General features: G+C 44.0%; 1 protein-coding gene across 5 annotated transcripts in view; it reads left to right on the top strand.

Annotated features, from left to right (window-relative positions):
- Positions 1–15,884, top strand: part of LOC125446721 (cytoplasmic polyadenylation element-binding protein 1-like) — an 87,337-nt gene that overhangs the window by 60,508 nt on the left and 10,945 nt on the right. For all 5 annotated transcript variants that reach the window (XM_048520468.1, XM_048520467.2, XM_048520469.2 and 2 more), the window contains exons 4-5: positions 7,412–7,632; positions 15,185–15,431. In XM_048520468.1, the coding sequence (XP_048376425.1) occupies positions 7,412–7,632; positions 15,185–15,431 (468 nt within the window). The remainder of the gene's footprint in view (positions 1–7,411; positions 7,633–15,184; positions 15,432–15,884) is intronic.

The following is a 15,884-nucleotide window of genomic DNA, read 5'->3' on the forward strand; positions in this document are numbered from 1 at the left end:
CAATTGGGACAAGATTTAAAAATTCATTTGGAAGTTAAATAGTGAGTAGCCACTAATAGAGAAGTGCAGAAAACAGGAACCCTACAAAAACAATGGGGCATAGCTATGGAGAATGTTGCAGTTGTGCTTTTTCAATACAATTAATAATATCCCCTGTGTTGCCTTGCAGATATACCTCAACTTCAAAGATCCATGACCACCCCTCAATCCTAAAATGGCTAGCTGGTCAGTCTTATGACCTGCATTTCCCATTTTACCTTGGTTCTAGATCTAAATCAGGTGTATAATTCTAGAACACGTTCAAGGGTGCTCCAGGTTCCTCTAACATTAATTCTGCTTGCCACTTGCATCCTCCTTTCTACTTGCAAAGAATGTTACATTTTTTTCTGCCCTTTTTTGTCCTCTTATCCACCAAAATTCCTCTTCAAGCTCTACTCCTTGGGGCTTACCTTTTCCACTTAAATAGGCTCATGATACAAAGTTCTCACTCAATGAATTTTAAATTTGCTATAGCTATAATTTTGTATTCACTCATGGAACTGGGCGTTGCTGGACAGCCTGCATTTATTGTCCGTCCATAGCTGCTGTTGCAGGTGGTGAGCTGCTGCCTTGAACCATCTGCGGTCCACAGTGCCTTTAGAAGGATGTACAGGATTTTGACCTAGTGATATTGAAGGAATGGCAATATTTTTAAGTCAGTATGGTGAGACGGATCACCTTGTCTTCCCACTTGGAAGTGGGTTGTAGGTTTAGAAGGTGCTGTCTGGATTTTTTAAAAAATTTGTCCAGTGCATCTTAGTGATAGCAAGTGTGTACTGAATGTCAGTAGTGGAGGGAGTGGATGTGATGCTTTCAAGTCTGCTGCTTAGTCCTGAATTTTGTCAGGCTGCTTTGTAGTATTTGTAGCTGCAGCCACAGCCACCCAGGCAAATGGAGTATTTCATCACATGGCTGAATTGTTCATTGTGGATGTACAGGCTTTGAGGGGTGTTTGTAGCCTTTGACTTGTTCTTACAGCCATTGCTCATATGGTGAGCCCATGGAGTTCCTGGACAATGGTAACCCCTAAGATGATAGATTCAGTTGAACATCAAGGGGCAGTGGTTAGATTGCCAGGCTGTGACCATTCTCCAATGAGAGAATGTTACTTGCGACTTGTCAGCTCAAGCCTGGATATTGAACAGTTCCTGTTACATTTGAACATGACTGATTCAATATCTGAATGCTCAGTGTTTTGCACCAGTGCACACCTTTGAACATCCCCACTTCTGATCTTGTGATATACCTTGTGGTAACTGAAGCAGCTGAATATGGTTGGCCCTAGTACAGTACCCTAAGGAACTGTCATCTGTCCTGGAGTTGAGATTTTTCCCTAATCATTTGTGATTTGGGGGTGTTGCTGGCTGGCAGGCAGGCAGGCACTTGCCCATCTCTAGTTGCCCTTTGAAGGTGGTTGTGAGCTGCCTTGAACTGCTGCATTCCACTGGCTGTGGGTTGACCCACAATGCTATTAGGGAGGGAATTTCAGGATTTTGACCCAGTAACCATTAAGGAATAGTGATCCTTCCAGGTCAGGATGGTGAGTGGCTTGGAGGGGAACTTGGTGCTGGTGTTCCCATGTATCTGCTGCCCTCTGCCCTACTAGACAGAAGTGGTCGTGGGTTTGGAAGGTGCTGTCTGAGGATCTCTGACTTTCTGCAGAGCATCTTGCAAATAGTACACACTGCTACTGAGCATCTGTGATGGAGGGAGTGAATGCTTGTGGATGTAGGGCCAATCAAGCAGGTTGCTTTGTCCTGGATGGTGTCAAGCTTCAAGTGTTGGTCTGCACTCATCCAAGCAAGTGGGAGTATTCCATCACGCTCTTGACTTGTGCCTTGTAGATGGTGGACAAGCTTTGAAGTCAGGTGGTGAGTTACTGGCTGCAGTATTCCTAGCTTCTTCTCATAGCCACTGTTTTGTGGTGAGTCCATTTGAGTTTCTGGTCAATGATAACCTCCCCATAATGTTGATAGTGGGAGATTCCATGATGGTAACACCATGGAATGCTAAAGGATGGTGGTTAGACTAGTTGTGTGGTGCAACTTCCATTTGTCACTTATCAGCCCAAGCCCGGATATAGTCCATGTTCAAATGCAATAAGATCTGGACGGCTTCAGTATCTGAGGAGCCACAAATGGTGCTGAATGTTTGCAGTTATCAGCAAACATGTTCCACATCTGACCTTTATGGAAGGAAAGTCATTGAAGCAGCTGAAGATGGTTGGGACTAGGATACTACCCTGAGGAACTCTTGCAGAGATGTCCCTGGAGCTGAGATTGACTGACTGCCAACAACCATGAGTACCTTGCATGTTAAGTATGACTCTAAGCTGCAGGGAGTTTGGAACCTTTATATCCATTGATTCCAGTTGTGCTAGGGCTCCTTGATGCCACACAGTCAAATGCAGCCATAATGCTTTCTCTTCCCACACCCCCCACCCCCCTGGAATTCAGCTCTTTTGACCATGTTTGATCCAAGGCTGTAATGAAGTCAGGTGAGTGGCCCTGTGGAACCCAAACTAGGCACTACTAAGCAGATGCTACTTGTTAGCATTGACCACCACACTTTGCTGATCAAGTAGACTGGAGTGGTAATTGACTAGGTTGTATTTGTTCTGATTCTTGAGCACAGGACATACTTGGGCAATTTACCACACTGACCGGAGATACTAGTGTTGTTAATGTACTGGAACAACTTGGTTAGGGGAGTGGCAAGTTCTGGAGCACAAGTCTCCAGTAGTGTTGCTGAAATATTGTCAGGGTCTGCAGCTTTTGGGGTGTCCAGTGCTTCCAACTCTTTCTTGATATTAAGAGTGAATCAAATTGGCTAAAGCATGGCATCTGTAATGCTGGAAACCACTGGAGGAGGTGGAGATGCATCATCCACTTGGCACTTCTGGCTGAAGACTGCTGTGAATGCTTCAGCCTTATCTTTTTTTGCACTGATGTGCTGGACTCTGTTGCAGTTGAGGTTGGGGATATTTGGAGAGCTGCCTCCTTCAGTGAATTGTTTAATTGTCCACCACCATTCATGACTGGATGTGGCAGAACTTGTATCTGATCTGTTGGTTGTGGGCTCGCTTAGCTCTGTCTATCTCTTGCTGCTTTTGCTATTTTTGGTTGATTCACCTAGGTTTGGTTCCCCAGCCTTGATGTTAATGGTTGTTTTGGGGGAATATGTTGGGCCACGAAGTTAGATTGTGCTAGAGTACACTTCTGCTATTGATGGCCCAGTCTTGAGTTGCTAGATCTGAAGTCTTTCCTGTTTAACATCATAGTAGTGTCACACAACACGATGGAAAGTTGTTCTGTGTGATACTGCTGTCATGGACAGATGCAACTGCACATGGCTGATGAGTAAGGATTAGGTAAAGTGGTGTGGGGTTTTCCCGTCTTGGTTCCCTCACCACCAGCTACAGACCCAGTCTAGCAGCTGTTTTTTGCCTTCTTGGGACCTAACCAGCTCAATCAGTAGTACTGCTGAGCCACTCTGGACACTGAAATCCCCTACCCAGAGGACATTTTGTGCCCTTGCCATCCTCAGTGCTTGCTCTGTGTTGCTCAACATTTGAGTACTGATTCATCAGATAATGGAGGCTTCCTTGCACATGTTTAACCTGAAGCCATATGGCATCTTGGGGTCCAGAGTCAATGTTGAGGACTTCTAGAGCAGTACCCTCCTGACTCTGTGTACACCACCACTGCCGTCACCTCTGCTGATTCTGTCCTGGTGATGGGACGGGACCTATCCAGAGATAGTGATTGTGTATGACTGACTATGTCCCAGACACCATCAGGCTGTTGCTTAACTATTCAGACACCTTTCCCAATTTTTGTCACTAACCCCATATGTTAGTGAGGAGGACTTTGCAGGTTTGACAAGGCTGTTTCTGGTGCTTCAGTCAATGCCAGGTATCCTGTCTAGTTTTATTTCCTTGTGACTTTGTAGCAGTTGGTACAGCTGCAGCTTGCTTGGCCACTTCCAGTAGGCAGTTGAGCCAACCACACTGATGTGGGTCTGGAATCACATGTTGGCAAAACCAGGTGAGGGTGGCAGAAATCCTCCTTGGCAGGACCTTTTTTAGGTTTTTCCAGCAATTGGCAATCTCATGATCAATAGGTTCTAATTCAGAATTTGAATTCAATTTCTACCATCTGTGGTGAGATTTGAACCTGGGTCCCCCAGAAATGGCCTGTCTCTGGTTTAGTAATCTAAAGAATACCACTAGGCTGTTGCCTACTCCATTATGATGGCTGGCCTCCAAATACAACTGTTTTCCTCTGTACTCTGTGTGACTCCAACCAGCAGAGTTTGCCTCCTGATTCCCATTGAATCTACTTTCTAAGGCTCTCTCATGTCCCATTTGTTCAAGTGTACCCTTTGTGCTAAGGATGACATGGTGACTGTGGTTAGCACAGTTGCCTCAGTGCTAGGACCTGGGTTTGATTCCACCCTAAGTTGACTGGGGAGTTTGTGCAAACATGACTGTGTGGGTTTTCCCCCCACAATCCACAGATATGCAGGTTAAATGGATTGGCCATGCTAAATTGCCCAGTGTTATGGATGTGTACATTAGATGTGTTTAGCCATGGGGAAAATGCAGGGTTGAGGTAGGGGGATGGGTCTGGGTGAGATGCTCTGAAGGGTCACTGTGGACTTGTTGGGCCAAATGGCCTGTTTCCACATTGCAGGGATTCTATGAATCTACATAACTCATCCTTTACATCTGAATTAAGATAATAAAATGTGAAGCTGGATGAACACAGCAGGCCAAGCAGCATCTCAGGAGCACAAAAGCTGACGTTTCGGGCCTAGACCCTTCATCAGAGAGGGGGATGGGGGGAGGGAACTGGAATAAATAGGGAGAGAGGGGGAGGTGGACCGAAGATGGAGAGTAAAGAAGATGGGTGGACAGAGTGGAGGTAGGGAGGGGATAGGTCAGTCCAGGGAAGACGGACAGGTCAAGGAGGTGGGATGAGGTTAGTAGGTAGCGGGGGGTGCGGCTTGGGGTGGGAGGAAGGGATGGGTGAGAGGAAGAGGCAGGTGCTGAGGAAGGTGATGTGGCTGTGGTACCTGGTTTGCTTCAGGACATGGCCGAGCAGTTTCAAGGCCGAAGAGATTACAAGAGAGTTGCAATGGGAGAGAGATTCCCTGAGGTTGGTCCGGACGGAGGAGGGTAACTACTTCAGGTTAGGCATCCCTGGAAGAGGCTTCGCAGTGAGGTTAAAATAGTATCAGAGATAATGGGAACTGCAGATGTACTTCCATCTGAATTGTTGTTTTTGTCCATGCTTGAACCAGAGCTGTAATGAAGTTAGGAGCTGAGTGGCATGAGTGGAAACCAATCTGGGTGTTGCAGAGCACGTTCCTGCTGCTTGATTGTAGAAGGTCTCATCAGTGCTCTCTCTCTTTCTTACTGATTTGAGTAAACTCGGGCTGTAATTCACCAAATTGGATTTGTCCTACTTTATATGTGATACCTGGGCAGGTTTCCACTTTGGGTAGATTCTGGTATTATAATCATGTACATGGAATAGCTTGGCTAGGGTTGTGGGAAGTTTGAGTACAAGTCTTCAAAGCTTACATCTGGTCAGCAGTTTAGGGGCTGCTTAGCTCCAGCACATGTGCTGTCTTCAGGTCTCAGCCTCTTGTGTGTGTCCAGGGCCTTGACTAATTCTTGATGTCAGGTGGAGTGCATCAAATTCTGTAAGGCTTCCAGCTTCATAGATTACTATATACCATCCTCCCTCATCAGCTGAAGCAGTACTGAATGTCGAACAACAGGAAGCACTGAGGGTGGCAAGGGTACAAAACATGCTACCACCTCTAAGTCTGTTATAGACCAGATCAGAACCCCTCAACATGTTAAGGTAGCCCAGAACCAACCACTTAAAGTTGAATGAAGTACCTGTTCCAGATGCAGTGCAGCTGGTCAAACTACTTGACATTAAGCAAAATACAATTTATTTAAACACTGTCATTAAAAATACAAAATTTAGAATAAGTGACTTCTGTTCTCCAGTAGATACAGCAGTAACTATTAAAATGTTTCAATAGTTATTACATATTCACCCCCGGGAGTGCTATGGGATTAAAGGTTATAGGAGAAAGCAGGATTAGGCTGTTGAGTTCCTGATTGGCCAAGATCATAAATGGCACCTGCTCCTGTCTTTCTTTCTATCCCACAAATGTATCCTTGGCAAAAAGAAAATTCAGACAGATTCTCTGTTCTCCAATTCCGGAGGGAAGAACATCAAGAAAGTGGAGTAGCAGCTAGATCTTCACTGAAGCTAAGAAACCAAAGCCCAGAGATCCTCATCTGAGCTGGCCACACCCATTCAGGCTATTAAACAAAACACCAAGGCCTCCCAAACTCACTACTTGAGTGCTGTTACTGAGCCAGCTCAGTGCATTGTTCTTAAAGAAACCATGACAAAGCTTAAAGCTACAGTATAGTCACACCTGCCAATGGTGCAATGTCCCCAGGGATGGGAATGGTGTCTAGAACACTAAGGTATGATTCCATAGTTGACAGGGTATTTGCTTCACTGGTTTGTCTGCCAATTTTAGCACTAGCCCCCAGGTGTTAATAAGGAGGACACTCAGCCTCAACAGGGATGCTTTTTGCTGTTATTTCCAGCACCTAGGTAAATACCAAATGAGGGCTACCTAGCTTTATTTCCAGACTTAACAATTAATACAACCATTGTAACAGCTTGCTAGACCATTTCATAGGGTTAAGTCAGCCATGTTGCTGTGGCTGAGTCACAAGTAGCCAAACCAAGTGAGAGTGCTAGATCTGTTTTTGTGACAGTGAAAATAGTTTCATGGTCATTAGTTGCATCTTCATTTCCCATATTTTTCAATTCCATATCCACTGTCCATGCTGGGATTCAAACATAGGTCCACAAAGCATTAGTGAGTTTCTAGATTGTCTGATAACATCACCTAAGCCAATGTCTGTTCATTCCAAAATCCCAATACAGCATCCACTGGTTTTTCCCTCCAACTATTGCTGTATTAGGCTGAAGTTTTGGCATTTAGATAGTGGCAGACCATTTTGGCTTTGAAGAATTGATTTTAAAGGTGATGGTCAGTCTTGAAGAGGTGATGGAGTACAGTTAGATTAAAGATTAGTTATTAGTATGGATGTGGTCTTAAGTTGCTCAGACAGAACACTGAGCAAAGTCAGTGCAATTGGAAGGTCAGCTGGTGGCTGAGCTCACCTGCGGGTGTCCAAGGGCTAGGGGTGCTGGAGTTATGAAATTAGTCAAAGAAATCTCTGCTCGAGCTTTTGGCAAGTTTTTGAGGTTTTTGAATTATTTGAATTAAAATCAATACAACTCTACTGACTTGCCCCCACTTGCAGTTTTAGGCTTGCTCGCTAACCCTTTGGGTGCTCAGCTGACTAGATCAGCAGTTGGGTTTCCATCACTGGATCCCATAGGATCAAATTATGCTGACCAAATCGCATCATCCTTGCCAAAGCGTATGGACAGCCGTTCAATGTTGGACTCTCGATCAAGCAGCCCATCTGACTCTGACACAAGTGGCATCAGCTCTGGCTCTGATCCCCTTTCAGAATTAATGGTAAGCTATTTCTTCAAACTCAGTATCTAGCAGCTGTATTTATTTAGTTTTAATTAGTATAAAGATTGCAAATTCCAGCCTGTACCAATCCTTAACTATTTTCTTATTTGACTTTCCTAGTACTGTCAGCAACTATGATTATTCTGTCTTTGCCAATTGCTTTAGAAATAACCAACTGAGTGAGCAAGGTAGTAAGGACAAATATGAATTTAAAACTTCCTACACTTCCAGAAGAACTAAAAATTGAGGAAAATGTTTTGGGGAATTTTGATTGCAGTTAACATGTAAGTGCAACAAGTAATTCAACAGTATAATGTTCACATGGACTTCAAGCCCTCTACAATAAGAATAAGGTAATCTTGCTGCAGTAGTAGGTCTTTTTGAAATGAAGTGTGGGTGAGTAGGTTGGACTCAAGGTAGGTTGTGATCTCAACCCATCTTTCTTTTGTTGAAAGCAATATCTTTTCGTCCAACTAAAGTATCTAGATGTAGGGGTCATAATTTCAGAATGTGATATGAATTGTCAAAACAGATGTGAAGCTTCAAAACCTGAGGGTTGTGAACCTTTGGAATTCCTTCTCCCCAGAGTATTTTACCCAAGCCCCTAAAGATAATTTGAGGAAATTTCTGAGCAGTGTTACAGGTAATGGTGTAGAGTTCTTACTTTTTGGTCAAAGTTGGTCTTTAGGTATGGTCGTGAATGGCAGATAAGCTTAATCAAACATGTAGATTTGTAACACTGTAACAAGGCCTAACGGTCCATTGTGGTCGACTCCTACTTCTCAGTTCTTGACAAATGACCTGAATAGAACTTGATTACTTGGCTTTTTCTGATGCTGCCAATTTGCCTATATTATAGCATGTTTTTAAAAAAAAATTGAGGGGATAATGATCCTTCAGTCGCAAAACTTCCTATCCATTTACTTCTGACAGCTGGTTGTACAAAAATGTAGATTTATATCTAGGGTCTGGTCTAGTGACATTAAATGAAATCTATGGCTTAAATTCATCCTCAGAGGAGGGGAGAAAGATAGAGCTGCTTTTTTTTCATCCTCATTGCTTCTTCGACAAGAGAAGCTAGTTTGTATCTGGTAAGCAAACACAATTTGTTTTAAGATCCCCATAGCAGTTAGTAAAATATATTCAATATTTTGTACAAGCCAATGAAAGCTTATAAGCACCTTTTAGGGATGGTAGAATGCATGTTGTCACACAGCTCCTGCATGCTGGTTTGACTTGTGGAAAACCTCTGCAGTAATTATTTCGAAATCTAAGGAAGCAGTGTTCTGGCTCATGGGGAAACTGACACCAGTACTAGAGAAATGCTACTGGATGTATACTCTTTTTGGCTGGTTTTCCACATGTGAAATGTGCTGGGACCAAAGTTCAAGACTTTTGAATTTTATATGTAAAGGACCAAAATTTGGCAGTGATTAAATCAGTAGCGATGAACAATAAGTGTGAAGGGGAATAATAGACTGTGACAGGAAGTGATAGTGAATCCATGGAACACCAGTGATTACAAAAAGGGGGGGGGGGGGGGGGAAAGCAAGCTAAGACCCCATGCATCATCCAGTAGAAGCAACTGAACAGATTAATACTAATTACAAACTAATAGCCACATCTTTAATGCCATCTGTAATGAGAATAGGACCGGGTACAGAAAGAATCAGGAATCTAACAAAGCACAGCAGATAATGGACAACTGAGAAGGGGACAGTAACACAGCTTTGAGGGTGTTGCACTTAAATGTGTGCAGTATGCCAAAGCTAAATGACATTAGTAAATTTTGAAATTTGCATATCTGATACAAGGAGCTCATGGCTAGAACTTGATATCTAAGGATTCATGTCCTATCTTATTATTCTTAACTTTTAAGTCTTTGGAATTTAGAATAATGGGAACGGAGGGCCAGGCAGTTGAATGTTCCTTCTGCAGAATGTGGGAGGTAAGGGTCACAACTAGTGTCCCTGCTGAGTACATCTGCGGGAAGTGCACCCACCTCCAGCTCCTTGAAAACCACGTTAGGGAACTGGAGCTGGATGAACTTGGGATCATTCGGGAGGCTGAGGGGGTTATTGAGAGGAGTTACAGGGAGGTAGTCGCTCAAGTACAGGAAAAAGGCAGATGGGCTACGATCAGGGGACACAAAGGGAACTGGCAGGCAGTGCAGGGATCCCCTGTGGCCATTCCCCTCAACAATAAGTATACCGTTTTGGATACTGTGGGGGTGGTACTTAGGGGAAAGCAGTGGGGCGCAGGTCTGTCAGTCTGTCCCTGCTGCTCAGAAGGGAAGGGGGAAGAGCAGAGCAGTAATCATTGGGGACTCCATAGTTAGGGGGACAGATAGGAGGTTCTGTGGAGACGAGAGAGACTCGCGGTTGTGTGTTGCCTCCCAGGTGCCAGGGTGCGTGATGTCTGAGTTTTTGGGATCCTTAAGGGGGAGGGGGGAGCAGCCCCAAGTTGTGGTCCACATTGGCACCAACGACATAGGTAGGAAGAGAGATGGGGATTTAAGGCAGAAATTCCAGAAGCTAGAATGGAAGCTGAGAGCTAGGACGAACAGTTGTCTCTGGTTTGTTGCCTGTGCCACGTGCTAGTGAGGCGAAGAATAGGGGGAGAGAGAGGAGTTGAACACGTGGCTACAGGGATGGTGCAGAAGGTGGGGTTTTGGATTCTTGGATAATTGGGGCTCTTTCTGGGGTAGGTGGGACCTCTACAAGCAAGATGGTCTTCACCTGAAGCAGAGGGGTACTGATATCCTGCGGGGGGGAAATTTGCTAAGGCTATTCGGGTGGGTTTAAACTAATTCAGCAGGGGGATGGGAACCAAAATTGTAGTTAAAGTATAGAAAAGGTTGAGAGTAGGGAGGCACGAAATAAAGTTTCAGGGAAGCAAGATGGCACTGGCAAGCAAGAAGCTGGCTTGAAGTGTCTACTTCAATGCTAAGAGCATCCGGAATAAGGTGGGTGAAGTTGCAGCATGGGCTAGTACCTGGGATTTTGATGTTGTGGCCATTTCGGAGACATGGATAGAGCAGGGACAAGAATGGTTGTTGCAGGTTCTGGGATTTAGATGTTTCAGTAAGAACAGAGAAGATGGTAAAAGGGGCGGAGGTGTGGCATTGTGGTCAAAGACAGTATTACAGTTGCAGAAAGGATGTTTGGGACTCATCAACTGAGGTAGTATGGACTGAGGTTAGAAACAGGAAAGGAGAAGTCACCCTGTTGGGAGTTTTCTATAGGCCTCCGAATAGTTCCAGAGATGTAGAGGAAAGGATAGCAAAGATGATTCTCAATAGGAGTGAGACAGATAGGGTAGTTGTCATGGGGCACTTCAACTTTCCAAATATTGACTGGGAACACTATAGTTCGAGTACTATAGATGGGTCAGTTTTTGCCCAATGTGTGCAGGAGGGCTTCCTGACACAGTATGTAGATAGGCCAACAAGGGGCGAAGCCACATTAGATTTGGTACTGGGTAATGAGCCTGGCCAGGTGTTAGATTTGGAAGTTGGTGAGCACTTTGATAACATAACACAATTGTGATCGCTTACTTTAGTGATGGAAAGGGATAGGTGTATACCACTAGGCAAGAGTTATAGCTGGGGGAAAGGCAATTATGATGAGATTAAGCAAGATTTAGGGAGCATAGGATGGGGAAGGAAACTGCAGGGGATGGGCACATTAGAAATGTGGAGCTTATTCAAGAAAAAGCTTGTGTGTCCTAGATAAATGTGTACCTGTCAGGCAGGGAAGAATCTGTGGAGCGTGGGAGCCGTGGTTTACGAAGGAGGTGGAGTCTCTAAGAGGAAGAAGGTGGCTTATGTTAGGATGAGATGTGAATGCTCAGTTAGGGCACTTGAGGGCTACATGGTAGCCAGGAAAGACCTAAAGAGAGCTCAGAAGAGCCAGGAGGAGACATTAAGTTGGCGGATAGGATCAGGGTAAACCCTAAGGTGTAGAAGGATGGGTTAGTAAATTTGCAGATGACACTTAAAGTCGGTGGAGGTGAGGATGGTGACGAAGGATGCTGTAGGTTGCCGAGAGACATAGATAAGCTGCAGAGCTGGGCTGAGAGGTGGCAAATGGAGTTTAATGCGGACAAGTGTGAGGTGATGCACTTTGGTAGGAGTAACCGGAAGGCAAAGTACAGGGCTAATGGTAAGATTCTTAGTGTAGATGAGCAGAGAGATCTGTGCCCATGTACACAGATCCTTGAAAGTTGCCACCCAGGTTTACAGAGCTTTTAAGAAGGCATACAGTGTTTTAGCTTTTATTAATAGAGGGATCGAGTTCCAGAACCAAGAGGTTATGCTGAAGCTGTACAAAACTCTGGTGCGGTTGCACTTGGAGTATTGCGTACAGTTCTGGTCACCACATCATAAAGGAGGATGTGGAAGCTTTGGAAAGGGTGCAGGGGAGATTTACTAGGATGTTGCCTGGTATGGAGGGAAGGTCTTACGAGGAAAGGCTGAGGGTCTTGAGGCTGTTTTCATTAGAGAGAAGAAGGTTGAGAGGTGACTTAATTGAGACATAAAATAATCAGAGGGTTAGATAGGGTGGTTAGGGAGAGCCTTTCACCTAGGATGGTGACGGTGAGCATGAGGGGGCATAGCTTTAAATTGAGGGGTGAAAGATATAGGACAGATGTCAGAGGTGGCTTCTTTACTCGTAGTAAGGGAATGGAACGCTTTGCCTGCAATGGTAGTAGATTTGCCAACTTTAGGTTAATTAAAGTCGTCATTGGGTAAGCATATGGACGTACATGGAATAGTGTAGGTTAGATGGGCTTGAGATCGGTATGACAGGTCGGCACAACATCAAGGGCGGAAAGGCTTGTACTGTGCTGTTATGTTCTATCGCAAGTATGAGCAGAGGGTGTGGGGTACCAGTCTTTAAAAAACAAATTTTTAAATCTGTAGTGAGAAGTGATACCGGTTTGGAAGACATGGAACATGAGGGTAGAGTTGAGGTACTAGATAGGGCGGGGTGGGGGTGCATGTGCACGGTGGGAGGGAGGAGGAGAAAAGACTCTCTGGGAGCTGTGGACAGGCCTCCTAGCTGAAATCAGGATAATGGGGCAAAAACTAAATCCAAAATGAAGAAAGCAAGAAAGGTTCTAATGCAATAACCATGGAGACTTCAACTTGCAGATGGACTGGGGAAATCAGATTTGGTAGTGGATCCCAAAGGAACTTTTGGGTTTTCTGGAGCACTTGGTAGACTATTTTTAGGGAATAAGCAACTGGATTTGGCAACTTGAGGCAGACTTCTTGGAGCTTAAGATGAAGGAGCTATCCACGGGGTAGTGACCATATGGTAAAATTCACTGTGGTTTGAAGGAGTCGACTTAATCAGACATGAGGGAGGCCAGAGGCTTTGCTTTTTTTTCTTAAAACAAGGGAACTAGCAGGGAAGACCTTCAGGAGGCAATGGCAGGAGTTCCTGGGAGTAATTCATGAGGCACCACATTATTCTCCAGGAAGAATAAACATACCAAGGGGAGAATGAGAGAGATTGCTTTTATGCTGTCTGACTTTTCTCAATGTGGTGAGATTTAGGAAGTCTTATTTTAAAAGTCATCCTCTGGTTTTTTAAAAAAAAAACATAAGCAGGGAGTAGATGAAATGAAGATAAACTAGCTAGTAATATAAAGTTGCAAGAGTTTTTACATGTAACAGTGAGGCAGGAGTGGACATTGGATTGCTGGACAATGAGGCTGGAGAAGTAGTAATGGGGAACAAAAGTGAAGTAACTGAATAGATATTTTGCATCAGCCATCTTGGTGGAAGGCACATCAGTAACATCTTGGGACTTTGAGTCAGGAGGCAAAAGTAAGTGCAGTAGCCATTACTGAAGGTGTTAGGGAAGCTAAGTTTTTAGATGGATAGGTCATTGCAGACAGGATGGACGACATCCCAGGATTCTGAAGGAGATAGTGGAGGGGTTTTTGTGGTATTGGTGATCTTTCGGGAATCACTGGAGACCAGGATGATCCCAGGACTGGGACTATACCTAATCTAACACCAGAGAGTTAAGTAGAGAATTGGAAATTTTTGGGGCCCATTACCTTATCTCCAGTTAAAATTTTGAGTCCATTAGTAAGGTTGCAATAACAGACGATTTGGATTTGCAGGGTAAATTGGGGCTGAGTCACCACTTTTTGGCCAAGGGAAACCTATTAGAATTTTTTGTGGTAACCAGCATGATGGCTCTGGTTAGCATTAGGAATTCCACTAGGGATTCAGGTTCAACTCCACCCTGGGGCAGTTGCCTAACTCTGTTCACATACTCCCTGTTCCTGCATAGGCTTCCTCCACAGCCCAAAGATGGGCATACTAGATGGATTGGCCATGGTAAATTTCCTGATAGTTTCCTCAGATTAGCCATGGGAAATGTAGGGTTAGTGGTTTGGGAGTTCAGTGGGGTGCTGTTTTTGGAGGGTCAGTGTGAATTCAGTGGATTCTCTTTCTAGAAGAAGCAGAGCCAGTTGATAGGTATTTGGGTTCCCAAAAATCCTTTGGGTGCCTTTTTGGATGCTGCTAAAAAGGTGGCAAATAGTGTAATATGGAGAAAATACCCTAATTTTGGCAGGAAGAATGTAAGTGATCTCAATTTAGACTACAGAACTCTGGGTGTCCCTGTGCTTGGCATTTCAAAATACACTGCAGAAATTCAGGCTCTTTAGAGTGTCTTCCAATCTACACTTTGCTGCCCTTGCACATTTAGCTAGAAGGCAGAACAAACAAATAGCAGATTGCAGGTTTTCTTCCAAACCACTTGCCATCCTGACTTGGAAATATCACCTAATTCCTTTAGTGCTGTTTGACTGGATCAAAATGCTGGCATTCCAAATGACATTGCAGTGGTTCAAGGAGGCAGTGCACCACCACTTTCCCAGGCAACTAAGGGTTAGCAATGTATGTGGGCCAGCCACCATCACCCAACCCACCTTCTGATCAGTTCTGACATTGTAAGTTAGGTTGATTTTAAGGACAGAATTAGACCCTTCAAGCTAAGAATTACTTGAAGAGATTTGGGAGGAATTAAGAACCTAACTTAAAGATATTTGTGAAGTGTTTTTGGGATTATGTACAAATAAGTATTCTGTGGTTTTAAAATACAGGTTGCTGCTGAGGATGTCACTTAAGCTTTTTGGTGTTATAGTAAATATCTTGCCATATTGAATTGAAGTTTGCAGTTTGAATTTAATTAGCTAGTGCTATCTTGTCAATACTCCATACTTTACAAGAGCCTGCATTCTGTAGACCCTCTGCTACAGAAACTTTCCACTTGCTGGGAAAGACTGGTATTCTTTTTGGTAACTAAGATTTTTGACGTGAACCTTTCCTGCTCTTGAGAGGATCTTGTGGCATTTAACTTACAAATTTTTGTGCTGCTTTTTCAGGTCATAAGGCAAAAGATGCAGGATTTCATTAGCTGTAATGTTTGGCTTGGTTAGTGTAATTTTAGTAAGTTTTTAGTAACTTTTCGAACCTTACTTGACTCTTGAATTTCTGACCATTGTTTCTGTAAATGGTTTTTTTTAGTCAAGCCTTCGCATTTCTCCTCCAATTTCCTTTTTGCCCATGGGTGGAGTAGGCAGGGATCCGCTGAAACGTATTGGCATGAGCCCTCGTCTGGATCAAGAACAGGCTTCTGTGACCAATCCTGTGAGCCCTAACCCTTTCAAAAGATGGTCGGCAAATTCTGGGTGGGCAAATTGGGATCTTTTAGAGAGCCCAGAAGATCCTTTTTCGATTGAAAAGGAGGCCCGATTGCATAGACAAGCTGCAGGTAAAATTGTCAAGTTGGTCTAGATACTACCACTTAAGATTGGGTAGCTGGTTTGTTTCTGCCTTTACCAGATATGTACAAATTGACACCAGGGTTTCACTTCCTGGTGGTGGTATCTTCCTTTCCCTCCCATTTTTACCAATTAAATCTAGGTTGTATCTGGACCTATTTCGTAATCTGTTTTGGCTTGCTCTCTGAAAGCTGCCAAACCTTCTGCTTGAGTTTTGTTAATCCAGTTCCTCTCTTGTAACTTCACTTAAATTTAGAACAGACTAATAGGGAAAATACTTTCTGGGCTCGGATGTCCCTTTTTCCAAGGCAGTCCGTAAAATTGGCATTTTAAACTTTTTTTTAATGTTCCGTCCTGTGAATACTCAGTTGATCCACAGCATGCTAAGCACTTGTTTCCTAATGAAGCAAATATTTTGCAGGAACAAAAAGTTGCTGGGAAAG

This window comes from Stegostoma tigrinum, chromosome 36 (genome assembly GCF_030684315.1).
Source record: "Stegostoma tigrinum isolate sSteTig4 chromosome 36, sSteTig4.hap1, whole genome shotgun sequence".
In the NCBI taxonomy this organism is placed as follows: domain Eukaryota; kingdom Metazoa; phylum Chordata; class Chondrichthyes; order Orectolobiformes; family Stegostomatidae; genus Stegostoma; species Stegostoma tigrinum.